The following is a 25839-nucleotide window of genomic DNA, read 5'->3' on the forward strand; positions in this document are numbered from 1 at the left end:
AATGGTCAAGGAAATGGCAGATGTATAGGGAAGCGTATGGTCATGCACTTTACTAGAAGGAATAAAGACATAGACTATTTTCTAAATGGGGAGGAAGTTCAGTAATCAAGGTGGAAAGGGACTTGGGAATCCTCGTGCAGGATTCCCTAAAGGTTAACTTTCAGGTTCAGTCAGTGGTAAGGAAAGCAAATGCAATGTTAGCAATCATTTTGTGAGGACTAGAATATAAAAGTAAAGATATAATCCTGAGACCTTGTAAGGCATTGGTCAGACTGCACCTGGAGTATTGTGGGCAGTTTTGGGCCCCTTATCTAAGAAAGAATATGCTGGGATTGGAGAGGGTCTGGGGGAGATTCACGAGAATGATTCCAAGAAGGAAAGGATTAACATACGTGGAGCATTTGATGGCTCTGGGCTTGTACTCGCTGGAGTTTAGAAAAATGAGTATGTCATGGAAACCTATTGAATATTGAAAGGGCGAGATAAAGTGGACCTGGAGAGGATGTTTCTTATAGTGGGGGAATCCAGGACCAGAGGGCACAGCTTCAGAATGTAGCTAGGCTCAGCTCATACACCATCTATAAAGTTGCCAATGACACAAATATTGTTGGTAAAGTGTCAAATGGTCACGAGGAGGCACACAGGGACGAGACACATCGGCTGGTTGAGTAAGAGCAAGGAATTGATTGTGGACTTCAGGAAATGGAGGTCGAGGGAACATACATTAGTCCTCATTGAGGGATCAGCAGTGGAAAGGGTATGCAGTTTCAAGTTTGTGGGCATTAACATCTCTGAACATATTGATGCAATTATAAAGAAGGCCGTCAGTGGCTATATTTCATTAGGAGTTTGAGGAGATTTGGAATGTCACCAAACACTCCAGCAAATTTCTACAGACGTACCATGGAGAGCATTCACCATCTGCACAGGATCAGAAAAAGCTGCAGAAATTTGCAAACTCAGCCACTGGGCACTAGTCTCCTCCCCACCATTGAGGACATCTTCAGAAGCCAATGCCTCAGAAAGGCATCATCCATTGTTAAGGACCCTCATCACCCAGGACACGCCCTCTTCTCATTGCGACCATCATGGAGGAGGTATGGGTACAGGAGCCTGAACACACACACACACACACACACACACACACACACACACACACACACACACACACACACACACACACACATGCACGTTTTAGGAACAGCTTCTTCCCCTCTACTATCACATTTCTAAACAATAAATCCATGAACACTATCTCACTAATTTCTCCTCTGTTTTTGCACTACTTGGTACAGAGGAGATTTACCAGGATGTTGTCTGGTTTAGAGAGTATGGATTATGATCAGAGATGAAGGGAGCTCGGGCTTTACTCTTTGGAGAGAAGGAGGATGAGAGGAGACATGATAGAGGTGTACAAGATAATGAGAGGAATAGATAGAGTGGATAGCCAGTGCCTCTTCCCCAGGGCACCACTGCTCAATACAAGAGGACATGGTTTTAAGGTAAGGGGTGGGAAGTTCAAGGGGGATATTAGAGGAAGGTTTTTTACTCAGAGAGTGGTTGGTGCGTGGAATGCACTGCCTGAGTCAGTGGTGGAGGCAGATACACTAGTGAAGTTTAAGAGACTACTAGACAGGTATATGGAGGAATCTAAGGTGGGGGCTTATATGGGAGGCAGGGTTTGAGGGTCGGCACAACATTGTGGGCCGAAGGGCCTGTACTGTGCTGTACTATTCTATGTTCTATGTTACTTGATTAAATTTTTATATTAATTATTGTAATTTATGAATTTTATATTGTGTATTTCACTGTACTGCTGATGCAAAACAACACTATTTGCGACATATGCCACTGCTACACTACGATAAGGAATGCCTGTTGTTCTGTCCCGACAGCACATTTTGGCAAGTCGGGTCACTTGACTGTACCCCTGCTACCTGCATACAGACAGAGCCTGAAGGACAAGGCTCCAGAGATCAAGCCAACTAAGGGGTGATCTTGGAAGGCGGAGGAAGAGTTTCAGGACTACCTTGAGACTAGGCTGCGTTCAAGAACTCATCTGAGGACACCAGGGTGGTTAGAGATTTATTAAAACAGCTGTGAGTGAGTGTGTCCCACAAAATCATTCAGGGTTTTCCCCAATCAGAAGTCCTGGATGAACAATGAAATCTGGAACCTGCTAAGAGACAGATCAGAGGCACTTAAGTCTGGAGATCAAGAATGCTCCAAGAGGTGGAGGTATGATCTCCGGAAAGCCATCTTTTGGGCAAAGTGGAGATTCCGGACTAGACTAGAATCAATGAGGGATGCTCAACAGCTGTGGCAGGTTTGAATGCCATAACCTCCTACAAAGTGAAATTTTGCGACATAGGCGACAGCAGAGTTTTGCTTCCAGATGAGCTCAATGTCTTCTCTGCTCACTTTGATCACCAGAACAGGAGGAACCATCGCACACTCCCATCTCTCTTGATGATTCTTTGGTCTCAGTTTCTGAAGATGACATGCGGGATTCAAGAGAGTGAATCCAAGGAAAGCATCCAGTCCAGGTGGAGTACCTGGCCGAGTACTGAAGACCTGTGCCAACCAGCTGGTTGGTGTATTCACAGAGATCTTCAAACTCGCGGTCCAGCAGTGTGTGGTACCCACCTGCTTCAAGCAGGCTTCAATCATATCAGTGCCCAAGAAGAGCGTGGTAACCTGTCTAAACGACAATCGCCCAGTGGCACTTACCTCACAGTGATGAAGTGCTTTAAGAGGCTGGTGTTGAAGCAAATCAGCTCCTGTCCGAGTGGCAACTTGGATCCGCTCCAATTCACCGACCGAAGCAACAGGTCTACAGCAGATACTATCTCGTTGGCTCTTCACACAACCCTGGAACATCTGGATAGCAAAGAGGCATACATCAGGATAATCTTTATTGATTACAGCTCAGCATTTAACACCATCATCCCCTCAAAACCGATCAGTGAACTCCAAGACCTGGGCCTCAATACCCCCTTGTGCAATTGGATTCTGGATTTCCTCATGTGTAGATTCCAGTCAGTTCAGATTGGCAAAAACATCTCCTCCACAATTTCCACCAGCACAGGAGCATTGCAGGGATGTGCACATTGCCCCCTACTGTACTCGCTTTACACCTATGACTGTGTGGCTAAGTACAGATCCAACACCATATACAGGTTTGCTGATGACACCACTGTTGTGGGCTGTATCGAAAGGAGTCATGAATCAGCATACAGAAGGGAGATTGAAAACTTAGCTGAGTGGTGTAGTAACAACAGCCTCTCACTCAATGTCAATAAGACCAAGGAACAGATTGTAGACTTCAGGAGAGGGAAACCAGAGGTCCATGAGCCAGTACTCATCGGAGGATCAGAGGTGGAGAAGGTCAGTAACTTTAAAGTCCTGGGTGTCACTATCTCAGAGGACCTGTCCTGGACCCACCATATAAGTATAATTGTGAAGGAAGCACACAGTGCTTCTATTTCCTCAGAAGTCTGTGGAGATTTTAAATGTCATTGAAAACCTTGGCAAACTTCCCTGTGTAGTAGAAAGTGTGCTGACTGGCTGCATTATGACCTGTTATGGGAACACCAATGCCTTTGAGTGGAAAATCCTACAAAAGGTAGAAGATTCGGTCCAGTACTCAAAACACTCCCAACCAATGAACACATCTGCATGAAACGTTGCCGTAGAGAACCAGCATCCATCATCAAAGATCCTCACTGCCCAGGCCATGCTCTTTAGTTGCTGCTGCCATCAGGTAGAAGGTACAAGAGCCTCAGGACTCACACCACCAAACACAAGAACAGTTACTACCCCTCAACCATTAGGTTGTTACTCAAAAGGAGGTAACTACACTCAGTTAAGAACTCTTTTACCTTGTTATTTCATGCTCATTATTTATTGCTATTCATTAATTATCTTCATTTTGCACAGTTTGTCTACAGTTTCCAGTTCCTGATCTTTATAGTTTTACAGATCCTATTTAGTTGCTGTTCTATAGATTTGCTAAGTATGCCCACAGAAAAAGAAACTCAGTGTTGTATGTACTTTGATAATATAGAACTTCTGATATTAAACCTGATTCTGATTCTGAATAAAAGGATATCCCTTTACATCAGAGGTGAGAAGGAATTTTGTTATCAGAGGGTGATGAATCTGTGGAATTCATTGCCACAGACAGTTGTAGAGGCCATGCCATTAGGTGCCAAAAAGGCATCAAAATATACAGGGAGAAGACAGGGAAATGGGGTTGAGAGTGACAATAAATCTGTCATAATGAAATGGCGGAACAGTCTTGATGGGCCAAATGGCCTAATTCTGCTCCTATGCCTTATGGTTTAGTGAATGCACTCTCTACTGCAGCCCCACTTTCCACTGTTTAGTTCCTCCCTCATCTCCCTCTCCTCGATCAGCTTCTGACTCCCGGCCACACTGCCCTTGCTCATTTTCGGTTTGGTGCCTGTGCTACCGGCTTCTGTAGCACCACTAGAGTGTCTGCTATTTTGTTGACAGTTCTGGGGCAGTAATAATCACTTAGTTCCTGTGGAATGCACTGCCACAATACTTAGGGAATGCCAAACTTAATAAATTCTCCTTTGCTCTCCAACAGAACTTCGGTCTCTGTTGCCCATTCTGATGAAGAGCCCTGAAACATGAATTCTGCTTCTTTTTCCACAGACGCTGCCTGATCCTTTGAGTGTTTCCTGCAGTTTCTGTGTCAGTGCAATTCATTGCTAAGTGAGCACTAATAGAAGGGAGGGTTTATATCAGTCTCCAGGCAGAACGTTATGCTTTGGACATAAAACATTAACTCTATTTCTGTTTCCACTGATCTTCTTGTACTTAATCCAGTTTTCCAGCATCTGTAGTTTCACGTAATGGTTGCATGGCAAAGGAATGTGGATTAGAAAGAGGCTAGGGTTACTTTCCTTAACGAGCAGAAGCAAAAGAAGAGCATCAATGCTCTGCTGGAGCTGTATGCAACACCAGTTGTGTGCAGTCTGAAGTCTGCATATTGGAGAGAGGTGTTGCACTGACACGCCACCAGTGACGGTAAGAATACAATGATTTGGCAGATGAATGTGTGGCTGAAGAATTGGCAAGGTTTCAGCTTTGTGGATCATTGGGTGTCACCAGGGCAGGAATTGTTGCTGGATGCTCTGGGCATTATATGTTTCAAAGGGGACAGAGAGGGAGGTAAAGGAGGTGAAGGTGTGGCATGACGAATCAGGGATAGTAATGCAGCTGCAGAAAGGGATGACATCGTGGAGGGATCAGAATGGGTGGAAGTCAGAAACAGGGAGGGAGTAATCATTCTATAGGGAACGTACTATGGGCTGTACCCTCCCCCCCCCCACCCACAGCAACAGAGACACTGAGGAACAGAATGGGAGACAGATTTTAGACAGGTGGAGAAATAAAATGGCAGTTCCCGTGGGTGACTTCAACTTCCATAATATCGATGGGCAGCTTCTTAGTGTGGAAGGTTTAGATGGGGCACTTGTTAGGTGTGTCAGGAAATATTCCTGACACAATATGTCATCAGGCCAACTAGAGGAGAGGCCATAATGGTTTTGGTATGAGGCAATGAACTAGGGAGAGGAGCATTTTGGAAACTCAGACATTTTCCAAAGCTTGGACATGGATAGGAACAGATAATATAGGAAAATATTTAATTGGGAGAGAGTGAATTATTATGCTACTAGGCAGCAACCTGGAAGAGAAAACTGGGAACAGATATACTCAGGGAAATACACAACAGAAATGTGGAGGTTGTTTAGGGAACACATGAATGGAGTTCCCGATAGGTTTGTCCCATTGAGGCAGGGAAAGGATGGTAGGGTGAAGGAACTATGGTTGACAAAAGATGTGGAACATCTGGTCAAGAGGAAGAAAGAAGCATTTCTAAGGTTTAGGAAGCAAGGATCAGGCAGGGCTTGAGAGAGGAAGGAGCTTAAGAATGGATTTAGGAGAGCTAGAAGGGGGCATGAGAAAGCCTTGCTGAGTAGAATTCAGGAAAACCCCAAGCCATTCTAGATGTATATGAAGAACAAGAGAGTAGGACTAATCAAGGATAGAAGAGGAACTGTGTTTTCCCTTCCCTTCTCAGCCCATCACCTCTCTAGTGCCCCTCCTCCTTCCCTTTCTCCCATCTCTACCCTCCCCTCCTATCAGATTCTTCCTCTTCAGTCCTTTACGCTCTGCACCTATCACCCCTCAGCTTTTTGTTTCATCTCCCCTCCCCCACCCACCTACCTCCCCCCCTCACCTGGCTTCACCTATCACCTTCTAGCTTGTACTCCTTCCCCTTTCCCCTGTTATTCTGGCTTCTTCCCCCTTCCTTTTCAGTCCTGATGAGATGTGTTGGCCTGAAGGACTCATTATTCTTTTCCACAGATGCTGCCTGACCTGCTGAGTTCTTCCAGCATTTTGTGTGTGTTACTCTGGATTTTCAGCATCTGCAGAATCTTGTGTGTACTTAATGGATATTTGCTTCATATTCATCAGTGAGAGGGCCCCTGACAAATGTGAGGACAGCGTAAAATAGACTGATATACTGGATTACATCAACATTAAGAAAGAGGATGTGATGGAACTTATGAAAACTATTAGGATAAGTCCCCAGGGCCAGATGCGATATATCCCAGGTTATGACAGAAAATGAAGAAAGAGATTGCTGTGCTTTTGCCGATGATCTTTGTGTCCTCACTTGCCACAGGAGTAATACCAGAACATTGGAGGATGGCAAATGTTATTCCTTGGTTCAACAAAAGGAATAGAGATAAACCCTGGGAATTGTAGGCCAGCTAGCCTTGAAGGATAGCCAGTATGCCTTTGTGAGAGACATGTCATGCCCCAGAAGCCTGATTGAATTATCTGAGGAAGTGACAAAACAAATTGATGAAGGTAGGGCAGTGTATGTGATGTACATGGAATCTAGTAAGGTGTTTGACAATTTTTCCCATGGTAGGCTCACTCAGAAAGTATGGGGGTATGGGATCCTGGGGTACTTGGAGAAATGGCTTGCCCATTGAAGGAAGAGAATGATTGTAAATGGAGAGTATTCTGCCTGGAGATCGGTGATGAGTGGTATTCTGCAGGGATCTGTTCTAAACACAGCCATAGAGTGATGAAATACTACAGCACAGAAACAGGCTCTTTGGCCCATCTAGTCTATGCCGAACCATTTATCTGCCTAGGTCCACCTGCACCCAGACCATAGTTCTCCATAATCCTCCAATCCATGTACCTATCCAAATTTCTCTGAAATGTTGAAATCGAATCTGTATCCACCAGTTGCACTGGCAACTCATTCACTCTCACCACCCTCTGAGTGAAGACATTTCCCCTAAGCATTTTACCTTTCACCCCTAACCCATGATATCTAGCTGTAGTCTCACCCAACCTCAGCGGAAAAAGCCTGCTGGCAATAATCCTGTCTATACCCCTTTCATATACCTCTATCAGATTACCTCTTATTCTTCTACACTACAAGGAATAAAGTCCTAACCTATTCAGTATTTCTCTATAACTCAGGGCCTCAAGTCCCAGCAACATACTTGTACATTTTATCCACACTCTTTTAACCTTATGTACATCTTTCCTGTAGGTAGGTAACACTGCACACAGTACACTGACTTTTATGAGCAAGTGGAAGTGTAGTGAAGATTTTTGTAGGTAAAAGTAGGGGATTGCTAGGATGCAGAGCTGGGCTGAGAAGTGGCAGATGGAGTTCAATACAGAAAAGTGTAAAGAAATTCACTTTGGAAGTTTGGACTTGAAGGTAGAATACAGGCTTAATGGTAGGATTCTAAGCAGTGTGGAGGAACAGAGGGGTCTTGGAGTCCGTGTCTATGGATCCCTCAAAATTGCCACGCACGTGGTAGATTGGTTAAAAAGGTGGACGGTGCATTGACCTTCATTAGTCAGGGAGTTGAGTTTCAAAGCAGCAGGATAATGTTGCACTTCTACAGACCATACTTGGAATATTGTGTTCAGTTCTGGTCACTTCATTATAGGAAAGAGAGGGCAGAGGAGGCTTACCAGGATGCTAACAACAGGAATTCTGCAGATGCTGGAAATTCAAGCAACACACATCAAAGTTGCTGGTGAACGCAGCAGGCCAGGCAGCATCTCTAGGAAGAGGTGCAGTCGACGTTTCAGGCCGAGACCAGGATGCTGCCCAGATTGGACAGCATGTATTATGAGGGGATGATGAACAGGTTAGGGCTTTTCTCCTTGGAGCAAAGGAGGATAAGAGGTGACTTGATAGAGGTGTGCAAGATGATAAAAGGGATAGATAGAGTGGACAGCCAGGGACTTTTTCCCAGGGTGTGAATTGCTAATAAAGAGGGGGCTGAATTTTAAGGTATTGGAGGAAAGTATATGGGTGGTGTCAAGTTTATTATTTGGAAAGTGGTGGGTGTGTGAAACACACTGCCAGGAGTGGTGGTAGAGGTAAATACATTAGGGGCATCTTAGAAACTCTTAGACAGGCACATGAATGATAGAAAAATGGAAGGCTATGTGGGACTAAAGGATCAGATTAATCTTAGAATTGGCTAAAGGTTCGATACAACATTGCGGGCCAAAGGGTCTGTTCTTTGCTGTATGTTCATAAAAGCAGCATGGAGATCTGAAAAAAAAATCACTGGAATATGTTGCATACAATTGTGTAACTCAAAATAGACTTAACAATTCAGGTCACATCCTTTTCATCAGAACGAGAAAGGTCTGTCTAACCTGAATGTTTGCAGAGTTTCCCATTTTAAATTGCCTCTTTATTGTGAAGTTGATTAAGGACTTAAGTGATGACCCAAAGTCTAGAGATCTACTTAGTTCTTCAGAGTCTAGGAGATTAAGATGCATGGTATGCACTGTGAGTTGCTAGTTTGGATTCAGAATTGGCTTGTCAGTAGAAGACAATGGTAGTAGTAGAAGGGCCAGTGGTGTTCTGCAAGGATGATCTGTGTATATTGTGATATATATGCGTGAGTGTGAAAACTTGGATGAAAGTACAGATGGATGGGTTAGTAAATCCACAGACAATTCAAATGTTGGTGTTGAGGACAGTGAAAACGCCTGTCAAAGGATGCAACAAGATATAGATCAGTGACAAATATGGGAAGAGAAATGGCAGATGGAGTTTAATTTGGACAAGTGTGAGGCATTGCACTCTGGGAGATCAAATGTAAGGGGCAAGTGTACAGTTAATGGCAGAACCCTCAATGGCAATGACGTATGGAGGGATCGGGAGATCAAGTCCATAATTCCCTGAAAATAGTAACGTAAACAAATAGGTGGCAAAGAAGGTGTGTAACATGCTGGCCTTCATTGTTCAAGGTACAGAGTATCACAATAAGGAAGTCATGTTGCAGCTATATCAAACTTTGGTTAGGCTGCCCCATTACAGAAAGGATGTGGAGGCTTTGGAAAGGGTACAGAAGAAGTTTATGAGAATGTTGCCTGGATTAGAGGGTATGAGCTATAAGGAGAGGTTGGACAAAAGGATTGTTTTCTCTGGAGCATCAGGTTGAGGAAAGACCTAATTACAGTTCATAAAATTGAGAGGCATAGATAGAGTGGATACTCAGAAACTGCTTAAGATCCTGGAGTAGAAATGTCAAATACGAGATCACATAAATTTAAGGTGGGGGAGGGAGTTTAAACAGGGTAGAAAGGAGCTGATTTGAGTTAGTCAACATGACCTTGTGCTTACCAAGTCATGTCTAACCAATCTTATAAAGCTTTTTCAAGAGATTGGTGCAAAAAAACAAAAAAAAAAAATCCAGTGAGTGGCAGTTTTTGTTAATGAGAGAGGTCAGAGGAGAATGGCAGGTGTTGTTCAAGCTGGCAAAAGGCAACAGTAACTCAAATAACCATGCATTACAACAGTGGTGTGCAGAAGAGCACCTCTATAACATGGAAGCAGGTTCACAGGTTTGGTGAGTGAGACAGAAAACAGTGATTATGAATAAGCATATTAATAATTTACTTACAACCAGTAAAAATTCAACTACACATTTAAGTCCCCCAAATTACACAAACTACAAAACTAAATATTCAACAAGCAGTTACTTAGCTAAGAGTGCACATGGGCTCCCAATAGTTCTTCAGCACTGGTCACTACCTCAGTGTGAAGAGCCCTTGGAGGCAAAAGGAAAAGAGAGCGAGCCTCCTGAGCATGCAATTCTTATACCTCTGTGGTACCTGAAACCGGGCTCCAGTGCTGTGGCACACAAGGCAACCAATGGGAAAGAGCTGCTGCATACTTCAAAGAGGCCAATCGACGACCAAAAAGTAAACTAACCCCCACATAATAAAGAAGAGAAATCTGCAGGTGCTGGAAATCAAAGTAATACACACAAAATGCTGGAGGAACTCAGCAGGCCAGGCAGCAGCTATGGAAAAGAGTAAACAGTCGACATTTCAGGCTGAGCCCTTCATTGCATAGCAACCTCTGAATGCCCAATACCTTGAACCTTGAAGTGAATGGACTACAGCAGCAATAGACCACACTGGGTTCCACTCCAGTACCTAGTAGAGTGGCCATGCATTTGGATAGACAGGAACTGTCTAGGGATAGTCAACATGGGTTTGTGCATGGCAGGTTCTGTCTAACCAATCTCATAGGGCTGTTTGAGGTGGTTACCAGAAAAGTGGGTGTTAACTCGGACTTTAGCAAGGCTTTTGACAAAATTCCGCATGGGATGCTGGTTGAGACGGTTATGCTGCTTGGCATTCAGAATGAAGAAGTCAAGAAGAATTGAAGACAACATTGGTTTGGTGGGAGAGGCCAAAGAATGGTCGTAGATGGTTATCTTTCAGACTGGAGGCCTGTGACTGGTGGTGTGCCAGTTGTTTTTTTAAAAAATCATCTATAATCATCTTGGATGATAATGTGGTAAACTGGGTCGGCAAATTTGCAGATGACACTAAGATAGGGAGGGTGGGGAGAACAGTGAGGAAGACTATCAAAGCTTGCAAGCAGGTTCTGCACCAGCTAGGATCATGGGCACAAAAATGGCTGATGGAATTTAACGTAGATAAGTGTGAGATGTTGCATTTTGGGAGAACAAATCAGCATGGGTCTTGCACAATAAATGATGGGGCTCTGGGGGGGGGGTGCTGTGGAGTGGAGGGCCCTGGGAATATAAACCTGTGGTTCCTTGAATATGGCATCACAGTTAGATAGGATCATAAAGCAAACTTTTGGTACACTGTAAACACAAAAGAGTCTGCAGAAGCTGGAAATTCAGAGTAACATACAAAATGCTGGAGGAACTCAGCAGGTCAGGCAGCATCTATTGAAAAGAATAAGCAGGTGACTTTTAGGGTCCAGACCCTTCATCAGGACTTTTGCTGCTGCCAACAGGAGCCTTTGGTCGTACACCACCAGTTTCCGGGATAGTTATTACCCCTCAACTATCAGGCTCCTAAGCCAGCTTGGATAACTTCACTCAGTTAAGCACTGAACTGATCACTGAATGCAACATTGGATTCATTTTCAAGGACTCTACAACTCACGTTCTCAGTGTTATCCATCTTTCTATTTATTTATTGTTTTTGACAGTTCGTCTTCTTATATACTTTGTTGCTTTTCATTGATTCTATTGTATTTCTTTGTTCTACTGTGAATGCCAGCAAGAAAATGAATCTCGCAATAGAAATAATGACATACACTGACAATAAATTTTTTAAACTTTGATTGAGTGGTGCTGCCAAACCCACCACTCACTCAATATCAACAAAACTAATGAGATGATTGTTGTATGAAGGAAGGGGAAGGAGGTGCCTCTTTCCACTGGTGCCGAAACTCAGCACTTTAAAATCTCTGGAGATTAACGAATCGGATGAGCTGTCTGGGACCAGCAGATAGATGCAATCAAAAGCAAAGAACCCCAGACTCTTCACTTTCTTAGGAGGTTAACAAACATCTACAGGTGTCCTGTTGAAGTTATCCTGACTGGCTGCATCATGATCTGGTATGACAACTTGAATGCATAGCCATGACAGGGGTGGTGATAGAGGCAGCTATATTAGGGGCATTTAAGATACTATTAAATAGACACATGGATGGTAGAAATATGGAGTTATGTAGGAAGGAAGAGTAAGATTAATCTTAGAGTAGGTTAACATTATGGGCCAAAGCACCTGTACTGTACTAAGCTGTTCTATGTCCTATGCACAAAAAGAGTGACTGCTTCAGCTCTGAGACCCTTACATGAACAGAAGAAACTGCAGACTCAACCGAACACATCATGGGCTCAGCACTCCCCACAATCCGTAGTATATATAGGAGATGCTACCTCAAGGCAACCTCCATCATCAACTATCACCACCACCTGGGCCATGCCATCTTTTTCCAGCTACCGTCAGGCAGGAGCTTCCTGTTTCTTCCTCCCTTCCCATCTAATTCTGACACCTCCTCTTCATTTCTCCAGTCCTGCTGAAGGTTCTCAGCCAGAAAAGTCGACTGAACTCTTTTCCATAGTTGCTGCCTGGCCTGCTGAGATCCCCCGGTATTTTTGTGTGTGTTGCTTGGATTTCCAGCATCTGCAGATTTTCTGGTTTGTGATTGACTTCCCTTTAACCATTTGGTTCTTGAACCAACCAGCACAACCTTAATCAGGACAGTTCAGCAACACTATGACTTCTTTGATCCCTTTGCTCCAAAACAGACTTGGTTTGTTTGTTCTAATTGTGTTGTTTCTTGTAAAACAAAAGTTTGTGTTTCTTGTGAATGTTGCCCACGTAATGCTATGTGCCTGTGATGCTCCTGCAAGTGGGGTTTTCATTGCATCTCTGCCTACAGATGCATATCCACAATAAACTCGACTTTGAATAAGAAACTGCTGGAGGAATTATGAAATTCAGACAACTGTGGAGAGAAATAGACGTTTCGGGCTAAGATCCTTGTCCCGGACCCGAAATTTCGACTGTCTATTTCCCTCCATGGATGCAGCCTGATCAGCTGAGTTCCACCAGCATTTGATGTGTTGCTCCATATTCTAACATCTGCAATGTCTTGTGTGTCCTAGGATAAATCTTTGACGCATTCTAACCACATTTCCTTAATCCCATAGTCACTAACGGCACAATGAACGTTTCAAAGTTAATTCACAGCCAACCACCAGAATTAACCACGGCCGAGAACGGGAGCGTGTCGGAAGTGACGTCTGCCTCACGTGATTCCATTCACAGATATTTTCGGGAGCGCGATCACAGGTAGGACCGGAGCAGCGCTGTTTTCATCAGTTCCGCGGTGCGAGCCCTCAGTGGGAATGGAAACAAGAATTCCCGCTTTAGCTCCGGTAGAACCGGGTAATACAGAAAATAAGTTTCCCCTGCAAAGACGATTGGGTGGGGGATGGTTAGAAGGAACAAAGGAAACATCACTGATACGGGGCGAGGCCATAGTTGTGCAGGTGAACCCATTGCTGAGGGACTTGCTTTTCTGGCGAATAGACTAACGAAAGTGGTCGGGGACAAAATAAAAGGCTTTTAAGATAGGACATGCAGGGCTGCTTCTAGGGCCTCTGGTTCCAGCTCGAGCTCTGGCACGTATTTTCAGTTTTTAAATGTCCCTTTATTTGCTTTCCACCTGTCCTTCATGTCAGCAAGGCGACTTTTTAAACAAAGTGTGAGACCAGGGTTGCAGAGACTTTCCCAGAGATACTTCCTTTGCACTCTTTAACAAGACAACTGCAGGTGCTGGAAAGCAAGTGCAAACAGAGACACAGATAAATTCGCCAGGTGGCATCTCTGTAAACAGACTATATGTTTAAAACTGCAGACCAGTAGATTTACGAAAAATAAATTGCGTCCTCTGAATTTCTTAAGTTTTTGAGGAGATCTTGGCTAGAGTGTATAGAAGGGAACCTACAGGTGTATTTGGACTTCCAGAAAACGTTTGATTAGGTGCCTCACAAAAGGTTACATGTCAAGAATCCGTGGTGTTGGAAGTAATAGATTGGTGTGGATGGAGGATTGGCTATGACTCAGGAAGCAGCGAGTAGGAATAAGTCTATGATCAGTAGTCTTTCAGGGAGATAGAGTGGATATGGAGAGGATATTTCCAGTACTGAGAGAGTCCAGAACTAAAGGGTACAGCCTTAGAATAGAAGGGCATCTCTTTAAAACAGAGGTGAGGAGGAATTTCTTTAGCCTGCGAGTGGTGAATCTGGAATTCACTGTCACAGATGGATGTGGAGGCAAATTAATTGGGTATATTTAAAGTGGCGGTTGATAAGTTCTTGATTAGTAAGAGTGTCAAAAGTTATGAGGAGAATGGGGTTGAGAGGGATACTAAGTCAGCCATAATCGAATGGCAGAGCAGAGTCAATGGGCCAAATAGCTCATTTCTGTTCCTATGCTTTGTGATCTTATGGACAGGGTCAGTGCTGGGTCTGTAACCATTTACAAAAGAAACTATAACGTGGAGGAAGGGAGTAAGTATGAGGGAGCATATTTGCAGATGGCATAAAGTAGGTGGGAAGGTTAAGTTGCACAGGAGATGCAAATAGTTTATGGAGAGATTTTCAAAGGCTACACACACATATGGTCAAAGTTGGTAAGTAGACTGTAAAGTATTAAAATGTTAGTTTATTAATTTTGAAAGGAAGAACAGAATAATGGTGTTATTTCAATGATAAAAAGTTGTGCAAGAATTTTTTTTTAAAGTGATGCTGCAGATAGCAAGGCACTTTAATGGAATTTTGGCCCTGTTTTAAGGTTACATAAAAAGTGGGAAGGCCTTAGCTACATGCATACAGTTTTGGTGCCCCTATTTAAGGAAAGATGTTTTGTTGGAGGAAGTTCAGAGAAGGTTCACAAGGATGATTCTGCTTATGGTGGGATTGGCCTTGAAGGAAAGAGAGTAAACTGGTTGGGGCTCTGCCTTTTGAAGTGTAGAAGAATTGCAGGTGCTCTTGAAACTCATAAGAAACTTATTGGTTTCAGAAAGATCTCCTGACATTCTTCTGCATTTTGGGGGCTCAACAGGGTTAAGCTGAGAGAATATTTCCTTTGGAACAAAAAGTGTTGGAGGGATTCAGCATATGAGGGAAGAAAGGAACTGACATTTTGGGTTGAAAACCTGCATCTCCCATTTCTAATTTTGCTCTCCACTTAGAAAATAATCTGCCTTTATTCCTTCTACCAAAGTACATGACCATACACCTTATATTCCGTATGGGTAGCCTCCAACCTGATGGCATGAATATTGACTTCTCTAACTTCTGTTAATGCCCCTCTTCCCCTTCACACCCCATCCCTTATTTGTTTATTTAAATTTTTAAATATTTCCCCCCTTTTTTCTTCTTTTTTTTCTCCCTCTGTCCCTCTCACTATAACTCCTTGCCTGCTCTCTACCCTCCGGGCTCCCCTCCCCACTTCTCTTTCTCCCCAGGCGTCCTGCCCCATGGTCCTCTCCCTTCTCCAGCCTGGTATCCCTTTTGCCAATCAACTTTCCAGCTCTTAGATCCACCCCTCCCCCTCCTGTCTTCTATCATTTCTGATCTCCCCCCCACCCCCACTTTCAAATCTCTTACTAGCTCTTCCTTCAGTTAGTCCTGACGAAGGGTCTCAGCCCAAAACGTCGACTGTACCTCTTCCTATAGATGCTGCCTGGCATGCTGTGTTCACCAGCATTTTTTGTGTGTGTTAGTTAAAAATAGACGAGGCAGTCTCGGCAGAAAGAAAATCAGGGTTAACTTTTTAAGTTTGATACCACTAATTCTAAGTGAGAAAGGTTTAAAAAGTAATTGGTTGGTTGTCAGTGAAAGAGAAGGTGAGAGGCGCTCTTGTAGAACAAAGAAAATATGTCTAGGCTGGGACCAAATGGAACATCACATCATTTGGAAACATTATGCTTGGTTGACTGTTCTGAGTCGTTAGTAGTAGGACTGTTCGGCTTACCTGGCAGGTCAGATATGAAATGTCAGTAGTTGGACTGTTCGGCACACCTGGCAGGTCAGGTATGAGTTGTTAGTAGTAGGACTGTTTGGCACACCTGGCAGCTCAGGTACGAGTTAGTAGTAGGACTGTTCGGCGCACCTGGTATGTCAGGTATGAGATGTTAGCAGTGGGACTGTTCGGCACACCTGGCAGGTCAGGTATGAGATGTTAGTAGTGGGACCATTCGGCACACCTGGCAGCTCAGGTACGAGTTAGTAGTAGGACTGTTCGGCGCACCTGGTATGTCAGGTATGAGATGTTAGCAGTGGGACTGTTCGGCACACCTGGCAGGTCAGGTATGAGATGTTAGTAGTGGGACCATTCGGCACACCTGGCAGGTCAGGTATGAGATGTTAGTAGTGGGACTGTTCGGCACACCTGGCAGGTCAGGTATGAGATGTTAGTAGTGGGACCATTCGGCACTCCTGGCAGGTCAGGTATGGGATGTTAGTAGTGAGACGTTTGGCACACCTGGTAGCTCAGGTATGAGATGTTAGTAGTGGGACCATTCGGCACACCTGGCAGGTCAAGCTGTACTATCAGAAAGAATATCTGAGACAAAACACATTGTATGAAAAATCAAGTCAAGTCAAAGCAAATTTACCTCATTTTCATGCAGATATACACAGGAAAATGAATAAACACCATAGAATTTATGAAAAACCATATATAAAGACTGATAAACAACCATTGTGCAAAAGAAGACAAATCGTGCAAATAATAAAAAAGTAAATAAATAATACTGAGAACATGAGTTGTGCAGTCCCTGAAAGTGAGTCCATAGGTTGTGGAGCCAGTTCAGTGTTGAGATGAATGAACGTATCCACACCGGTTCAGGAGCCTGATGGTTGAGGGGTAATCTTTCCTGAACCCAGTGGTGTGGCACTTAAGGCTCTGTACCTCCTTCCCAATGGAAGTAGTGAGAAGGCAGCATGACTTATGGGGAGAAGGCCAGGAACTGGAGTTGAGGAGAAGATTAAAAAAGAGGATCAGCCATATTTTAATGGTGGAGCAGACTTGATGGGCTAGATGGTCTAATTCTGCTCCTGTGCCTCAATGAACTTGGGTAGTGGGAGTCGTTGATGATGGATGCTGCTTTCTTGCACTCCTTGAAAATGTGTTCAATGGTGAAGAGGGCTGTTCCTGTGATGGACTGGGCCATATCCACCACTTTTTGTAGAGTTTTCTGTTCCTGGCAATAATGGCCAATTCTGATAAAGACAAAAATAAAGTCAGAGCCTCAGAAGGCTGGAATGTGCCCTGATTGTAGGGTGCTGTTTGCTGCTTAAGTTCACTTGTTCCTCAAGATTTGTAACAGTGCAATGTCACAGCGTACCTGGGAAACTAAATTTATCTCTTCTGAAATGCTGTTCTTTACCAAGCAAAAAAAAGGAAAACAAACATTGGTGAGGCCTAATTTGGACTATTGTGTATATTTCTGGTCATCCACCTAAAGGAAAGGTATCAATAAGATGGAAAGAGTACAGAAAAAATTTACAAGGATGTTGTTGGGACTTGAAGACCTGAGTTAGGGGGAAAGGTTGAAAAGGTTAGGACTTAATTCAGTGGAGTGTAGGAAGATGAGAGAAGATTTGACAGAGGTATATAAAATTATGAGTGGTATAGATAGGGTAAGTGTAAGCAGGTTGGGTGAAACTACAAACCCCATTTCCAGAAAAGTTGGGATATTTTCCAAAATGCAATAAAAACAAAAATCTGTGATATGTTAATTCACGTGAACCTTTATTTAACTGACAAAAGTACAAAGAAAAGATTTTCAATAGTTTTACTAACCAACTTAATTGTATTTTGTAAACATACACAAATTTAGAATTTGATGGCTGCAACACACTCAACAAAAGTTGGGACAGAGGTATGTTTACCATTGTGTTACAATAACACTTTTTAATCGTTTTGGAACTGAGGATACTAATTGCAGTAGATTTGCAATTGGAAATTTTGTCCATTCTTGCTTGAGAAAAGACTTCAGCTGCTCAACAATCCGTGGTCTCCGTTGTCTGATTCTCCTTTTCATCATGTGCCATACATTTTCAATAGGAGATAGATCTGGACTGGCAGCAGGCCAGTCAACCACACGCACTCCGTGTCTACAAAGCCACGCTGTTGTAGCCCGTGCAGAATGTGGTCTGGCATTGTCCTGCTGAAATAAGCATGGACGTCCCGGGAAGAGACGTTGCCTTGATGGCAACATATGTCTCTCTAAAATCCTAATATACGCCTCAGAGTCAATGATACCTTCACATACATGCAACTCACCCATGCCGTGGGCACTGATGCACCCCCATACCATCACAGATGCTGGCTTTTGCACCTTTCGCTGATAACAATCTGAATGGTTGTTTTCATCTTTGGCATGGAGAACTTGACGCCTGTTTTTTCCGAAAACTTGCTGAAATGTGGACTCATCTGACCACAGCACACGGTTCCACAGTCTTTCGGTCCATCTGAGATGAGCTCGGGCCCAGAGAACTCACCGGTGTTTCTGCATTGAGTTGATGTATGGCTTCCTCCTTGCGTAATACAGTTTCAAGTTACATTTCTGGATGCAGCGACAGACTGTGTTGAGTGACAATGGTTTTCTGAAGTACTCCCGAGCCCAGGTGGCTATAATTGTCACAGTAGCATAACGGTTTCTTAGGCAGTGCTGCCTGAGGTCTCGAAGATCACGTGCATTCAACAGTGGTTTCCGACCTTGCCCTTTACACACTGAGATGGCTCTGAATTCTGTGAATCTTTTCACAATATTATGTACTGTAGATGTTGAAAGACCTAAATTCTCTGCAATCTTGTGTTCAGAAATGGCCCTTTTGAACTGACTAACAATTCTCTCACGAAGTTTGGCACAAAGGGGTGAGCCACGACCCATCCTTGCTTGCGAAGACTGAGCCTTTGATGGATGCTACTTTTATCCCCAGTCATGATACCTCAGCTGCTACCAATTAGCCTGCTTAATGTGGAGTCTTCCAAACTGGTGTTACTTGAATATTCTGTGCACTTTTCAATCTTATTTTAACTCTGTCCCAACTTTTGTTGAGTGTGTTGCAGCCATCAAATTCTAAATTTGTGTATGTTTACAAAACACAATTAAGTTGGTTAGTAAAACTATTGAAAATCTTTTCTTTGTACTTTTGTCAGTTAAATAAAGGTTCACGTGAATTAACATATCACAGATTTTTGTTTTTATTGCGTTTTGGAAAATATCCCAACTTTTCTGGAAATGGGGTTTGTAGAATTACAGATAGATTTAGGGTGAAAGGTTAAATACTTAAGGGGAACCTGAGTGGGAATCTCTTCACTCTGAGGGCGGTGAGAGTGCGGAACGAGCTGCCTTGGTTTGATTCCAACATTTATGAGAAATTTGGATGAGCACATGGATGGGCGGAGTATGGAGGGCCATAATGCAGGAGCTCTGGGACGAGGCAAATAACAGTTTTGCATGGGCAGGAGGGCCCAAAATCCTGTTCTGTGCTGTAGGGCTCTATGACTATGAACAAAGCAGGCACCTGTGGAGGCAGAGGGCAAGCCCATATTTTTGGGTTCACCAGCACTTAAATGTGGAAGTGGGGAATGCTGTGAGTGAGAATGTTCAAGAGCACTGACTATGGAAAGAGCTTGAGCCAGTTACACAGCACGAAGCAGAGGCATGACAGATACACCAGGGAGAGAGGGGGGAGGGAGTGTGTGTGTGTGAGAGAGAGTGTGTGTCTGAGTGTGTGTGTGTGGTCTTGAATCATCTTGGAGAGAAACTAGAAATATTTTCAAGTCTATTAAGGATTAAGCAAATACAGCAAATTTGGATTGGGACACATCGGGACCTACATTTTCGCCCAATTAAGCAACTGCCCCATGGAAATAATAATTAGCTGAAGTTTCACGGAAATAATTAAAAAAGTATAAAAACACAAACTGAGTAACAAGCTATGTATTTAAATGAAATAAAGACCAAATTAGAACACTAGCAATACTACTACAGTACTATAAAACTGTTTATTAGTTCTTAATGATAATTGACAGAGGAATTCATCCAGTGTACCCTGCAGTGATCTTTTGATTGAGTGTACATGAACAAAATTAGCACGGGCACCTAATATAGATAATGAACTGCCTTCATACAATGTTTTCGACAATTGCATCCTCAAAATCTTCATTTTCATTGTATCATTTAAGATGATTGTCAATACCTTCAAATTCTTCATAGTTTCATACTTGTTGAAGTAGTGAAATCGTTTCATTTTAACTTCCAGCCATTTCTGGCGTTACCAAGCCTGTATGTTTGAAACTGCAGTGAGTAAAACGGTTCCAAATCGTCTTACTGCTTATTTCTCACCAACTATCAGTGACAACAATCACTGCTTTTTGAACACAAGCACATGCTCCAATGCTATTTAAAAACTGTTGTAAACACAGTGTAGTGTCTAACAGCCACACAAGTGCATGCAACTGATGCCACTAAGGAACTGTTCAGTTATCAGTCTCCTGTCCCAGTTAAGCGGCTAGTGTTCCACAAAACAAAAGGAATCTCAGATATTTTAACAATTAGATTTGTTCTTTCAAAGTTATTCCAAATAAGCAGCTGCCCCGATTAACTGGAATCCACTCTTATTTCTGTACCAAAGCTATATATCTTTTGTATTTCCTTTGAAAAGAGACAATTCCCCATGCAAACTTATGGAGTGCACACTGAGTTTTTGGTGATCTCAGCAGGTCAGGTAACAAGTATAATGTGAAATAAACAGTTCATGTTTCGGGCTCAGAATTTCAACTGCTTATTTTCCTCCATAGATGCTGCCTGAGGTGCTCCAACATGTTGTGTGTTCTGTTCAAGATATCTAGCATCTGCAGAATCTGCAAACTTTTGTGTGTGCATATAATGTATGGGATGAAGCTCACTGTCTTATGGTCTTGTTGAAACAGCATTGATCCAGGGTCTAAAGAGAAGCAAACTCATCTTCACTGTTACGACAAGTATGGGAAAGGATTCGTTCATCATGCCTGATGCTACACCAATAAGTTTAGTGTGGAGAGAGGACATTCGCCTGTTTTGAATGTGGAAAGAAATTCATTCTTATTGAACTTGGTGAGAGACCAATGAGTTCATACCTGGGACAGACCATCTGCCTGCTCTGAGTGTGGAAGGAGTTGTACTCAGTCATCCAAACTGATGGCACACCAGCGAGTTCATACTGAGGTGAGGCCGTTCATCTGCTCTACATGTGGGAAGAGATTCACTCGGGCATCCAGCCTGATGGTACATCAGCGAATTCACACTGGAGAAAGGCCTTTCACTTGCTTCGAGTGTGGGAAAGGATTTACTCATTCATCCAGCCTGAACTTACACAGGAAAAGGCACACTGGGGACAGGCCGTTTAGCTGCTCTGAATGTGAGAAGAGGTTCATTAATTCATCCAGCCTCCTGAGACACCAGCAAGTTCACACAGGGGAGAGGCCATTCTCCTGCTCTGAGTGTGGGAAGAGATTCACTCAGTCATCTGAGCTGTTCTTACACCAGCGAATTCACACTGGGGAGAGGCCATTCTCATGCTCCGAATGTGGGAAGAAATTTGCTCAGTCATCAAGTCTGCGGGCACACCAGCGAATCCACACTGGAGACAGGCCCTTTGCCTGTACTGAGTGTGGAAAGAGATTCACTCGGTCATCCAATCTGCAGTTACACCAGCAAATTCATACTGGGGAGAGGACGTTCATCTGTTCTGAATGTGGGAAAGGATTCACTCGATCATCTGAACTGCTTTTACACCAAGGAGTTCACACTGGGGAGAAGCCGTTTAACTGCTCTGAATGCGGGAAAGGATTCACCCGGTCATCTGAGCTGCTTTCACATCAGCGAATTCACACTGGGGAGAGACCATTCACCTGCTCTGAATGTGGGAAGGGATTCACCCGGTCATCTGAGCTGCTCTTACACCAAAGGGTTCACACTGGGGAGAAGCCGTTCACATGCAGCGTGTGTGGGCAGGGCTTTGCTCGGTCATCCAGCATGAGGAGACACCAGAGAAGCCACACTGGAGAGAGGCCCTTCACTTGCAATGACTGTGGGCAGAGGTTCATGCGGTCATCCAGTCTGCGGACACACCAGCGAATCCACACTGGAGAGAGGCCCTTTGCCTGCACTGATTGTGGGAAGAGGTTCACTCAGTCATCTAACCTGCAGTCACACCAGCGAATCCACAATGGGGAGAGGACATTCATCTGCTCCGAGTGTGGAAAGAGGTTCACTCGGTCATCTGAGCTGTGCTTGCACCAGCGAACACACACTGGGGAGAGGCTGTTCACCTGCTCGGAGTGTGGGAAGGGGTTCACTCGGTCATCTGAGCTGCTTTTACACCAGCGGACTCACACTGGGGAGAAGCCCTTCAGATGCACCAAGTGTGGGAGGAGATTCACTCAGTCGTCCAACCTGCGGACACACCAGCGAATTCACGACGGGGAGAGGTCCTTCATCTGTTCTGTATGTGGGGAGGGATTCACCCGGTCATCTGAGCTGCTTTTACACCAGCAAATTCACACTGGAGAGAGACCCTTCACCTGCTCAGTATGTGGGGAGGGATTCACCCAGTCATCCGAATTGCTTTTGCATCAGCGGGTTCACAATGAAGGGGGTCCATTCACCTGCACCGAGTGTGGGCAAAGATTCGTTCAGTCATCCAGCCTGCGGATGCACCAGCAAGTTCATACTGGGGAACGGCCCTTCACCTGCACCAAGTGTGGTAAGGGATTCATTCGGTCATCCCACCTGCAGACTCATCAGCGAATACACACTGGTGAGAGGCCATTCGTTTGCACTGAGTGTGGGAAGAGATTCACTCAGTCATCCACCCTGTGGACACATCAGCAGATTCACAAAGGGGAGAGGTCCTTCACTTGCAATGAGTGTGGAAAGAGATTCACTCGGTCATCCAGTCTGAGAACACACCAGCAAATTCACACTGGGGAGAAACCCTTTGTTTGCATGGAGTGTGGAAGGAGATTCATTCAGTTATCCAACCTGCGAACTCACCAACGAATTCACACTGGAGAGAAGCCATTCATCTGCGCCGTGTGTGGAAAGGGCTTTACTCGGTCATCCCACCTACAGAAACATCAGTGCAAAAACACTGAGGAGAAACATGATGTGTGCTGAATATTCGGTATTCAAAGTCAAAGTAAATAGATTATCAAAGTACAGTTATGTCACCATTTACTACCCTGAGATTAATTTTCTTGCAGGCACTTACAGGAAAATAAAGAGATACAGCAGAATTATGGAAAAGCTATACATAAACAATAATTTACAAACAACCAATGTGCAAAAGACAAATTGTGCAAATAAAATTAATACTAAGAACGTGAGTCATTCAGAGTCCTTGAGGGCAAGTCTGTAGGTTGTCGAATCAGTTCAGAGTTGAGGTGAGTGAAGTTATTCACACCAGTTTAGAAGCCTGATGGTTGAGGGGTAATAACTGTTCCTGAACCTGGTGGTGTGGGACCCAAGGCTCCTGTACGTCCTTCCCGATGGAAGTAGTGGGAAGAGAGCATAGCCTGGATAGCGGGCGAATGCTGCTTTCTTGTGGCAGTGCTTAATGTAGATGTGCTGAATGGTGGAGAGGGCTTTGCCAGTGATGGACGGGGCTGTGTTCACTACATCAGTACTGCTGGAAGCAGTGTAAGTTCCCAGATAGCTTCAGGTGTCGGATTATGTTGCTATTGCTGTTGCTGATCTCTCCTTGGAACAAACCCCAGACACTTGGTAGAGGCGTTTTATTTCGCTGATTTACTGGGCTAGAGTTTAATATTCTGGATCCATGATGAATAAACCAGTTCTGTTCTAAACACATTATCTCGGGCCCACTCGTGACTCTACTGCACATTGTATGTATTGCAAAGAGGCCATTTGGCCCATCCCATCCCTTCAAGGGTTTCTGTTCCACACCAGCCTCCTTCCATCTCAGCCGGTATGAATATTCTTAACAAACGTTGGCGTGCAGCCAAGTGGTTAAGGTGTCAGTCTAGTGACCTCAAGGTCGCTAGTTCAGCTGAGGCAGCGTGTGTGTCTTCGAGCAAGGCACTTAACCACACATTGCTCTGTGATGACATCGGTGCCAAGCTGTATTGGCCCTAGTGCCCTTCCCTTGGACAACATCGGTGGCGTGGAGAGGGGAGACTTGCAGCATGGGCAACTGCCTGTCTTCCATACAACCTTGCCCTGGAAACCTTCCAGGACGCAAATCCATGGTCTCATGAGACTAACGGATGCCTATAATAATAATCATAGAATACTAGAGATGTAGCTTGGAAACAGGCTTTTTGGCCCATCAAATGTATGCTAATCATCAACTTCCCATCTACTCTAATGCTCCATTAATCCAATTTTAACAAATTTTCCCTGCATTCCCCCCCCCCCTTGCCTCCACCAGTCTGACTATCACATGGGCATCAGGGACAGGTTACAGAGGCTCATTAACCTATCAGCGCTTGTCTTTGTGATGTTGGAGGAAACCAGAGCACACGGGAAGGACGTACAATCTTTCTTCCAGAGGACACCGGAACTGAACCCCGAAGTCCTCTGCCCCAAGCTGCAATAGCTTCGCACTAACCTCTATGCTACTGTGGCATTCTCACAATATCTGTTCTCTAAGGGCTGGGTATCACACAGTTGAGTTACTGCATTACAAGACTGCTGACAAATCCTGTGCCTCATTCATTGTCCCAGCTAATACCCCTCTCCCCCCCACCCCCAACCTCCCATTCACAATCTTAAAAAAAACATTGATTTCCAACTTGATTAATTCAGCAACTTAGGTCCTATCAAAGAGCCGGTTCCAATGGACATCTCTTGTTACTCTACGACTCTAAGAATATTAAGATCACCAGAGGTAACTAAGGAACTGAGTGAAATTACCAAGGATCAGCAAAGAAAGTTGGTTAAATCGTTTATGAATAGGGAAAATTACATCAAATAGCTAAGGCAGAGACAGACCTTACAATCCACCACCACTGGTGAGTTATTTTCCTGGATTGGTCTCCTAAAGTTAATATCTTTTTGAAATTAGCAATTCATCCTGTAATTGTGTTGTTTAATGTTAGATTTTGTATGTTATACTGTATGTGTAGTAGGATATATTATACAACAGGGAATTGAGAATCAGGCACTGTAAAGAATCCTTTGTTAGATTTGCTACAATGTTAAAAATTTCAAGATTAAAGGGGAGTTATGATAATATAGCAGTATTTAGTATATCCATTATCATGTATATGATTTTCAGTATTGTTGAATATTGTAGTTACATTGCATGGTGTGGCTGAAGAATTGGTGCAGGGTGCAGCTTTTCAGATTTCTGGATCATTGGGATCTCCTCTGGAGAAGGCATGGCTATACAAAAAGGATGGGTTACACCTGAACCTGAGGGGACTAATATATTGAGGGCAGGTTTTCTCGAACTCTTGGGGGGAGCTTAAACTAATTTGGCAGGAGTATGAGAACCAAAGTGATAGAGCTGGGTTTGGGACAGTTGGTATACAAGTAAATAAAATGTGTAGTGAGACTGTGAGAAAGGACAAGTAGATGATAGGGCAAAATTCCAGTCTGTAAGTTGAGTTAAAGTGTAACCATAAAGGGCGATGATTACAGTACAAAATGAGGTAGATAAGCTTGTTCACAACATTGTACGTACATTGTATTGTACAACTGTGATAAATCTGAGTGGTGGCTGAAAGATGATCATAGTTGGGAGCTTAACGTCAAGGATACACATTGTATTAAAAGAACAGGCAGATAGGCTGAGGGAGTGGGGTGGTTCTGTTGGTAAAAAATTTAAATCAAATGCTTAGAAAGAGGTGACATATGATCAGAAGATG

General features: G+C 43.8%; 1 protein-coding gene across 1 annotated transcript; it reads left to right on the forward strand.

The window, feature by feature from the left end:
* The first annotated feature begins 12458 nt into the window (after positions 1-12458).
* On the forward strand, positions 12459-24375 carry LOC140203995 (uncharacterized). Its single transcript, XM_072270213.1, has 3 exons — positions 12459-12527; positions 13092-13233; positions 20767-24375. The coding sequence occupies exon 3, from the start codon at positions 21146-21148 to the stop codon at positions 23123-23125; it is 1980 nt and encodes a 659-aa protein (XP_072126314.1). The 5' UTR covers positions 12459-12527; positions 13092-13233; positions 20767-21145; the 3' UTR covers positions 23126-24375.
* Positions 24376-25839: the final 1464 nt, after the last annotated feature.

This window comes from Mobula birostris, chromosome 10 (assembly GCF_030028105.1).
Source record: "Mobula birostris isolate sMobBir1 chromosome 10, sMobBir1.hap1, whole genome shotgun sequence".
In the NCBI taxonomy this organism is placed as follows: domain Eukaryota; kingdom Metazoa; phylum Chordata; class Chondrichthyes; order Myliobatiformes; family Myliobatidae; genus Mobula; species Mobula birostris.

What these genes read in the sequence shown, in the direction of transcription:
- LOC140203995 (XM_072270213.1), top strand. Translation starts at nt 21,146, where the DNA reads ATGGCACACCAGCGAGTTCATACTGAGGTGAGGCCGTTCATCTGCTCT.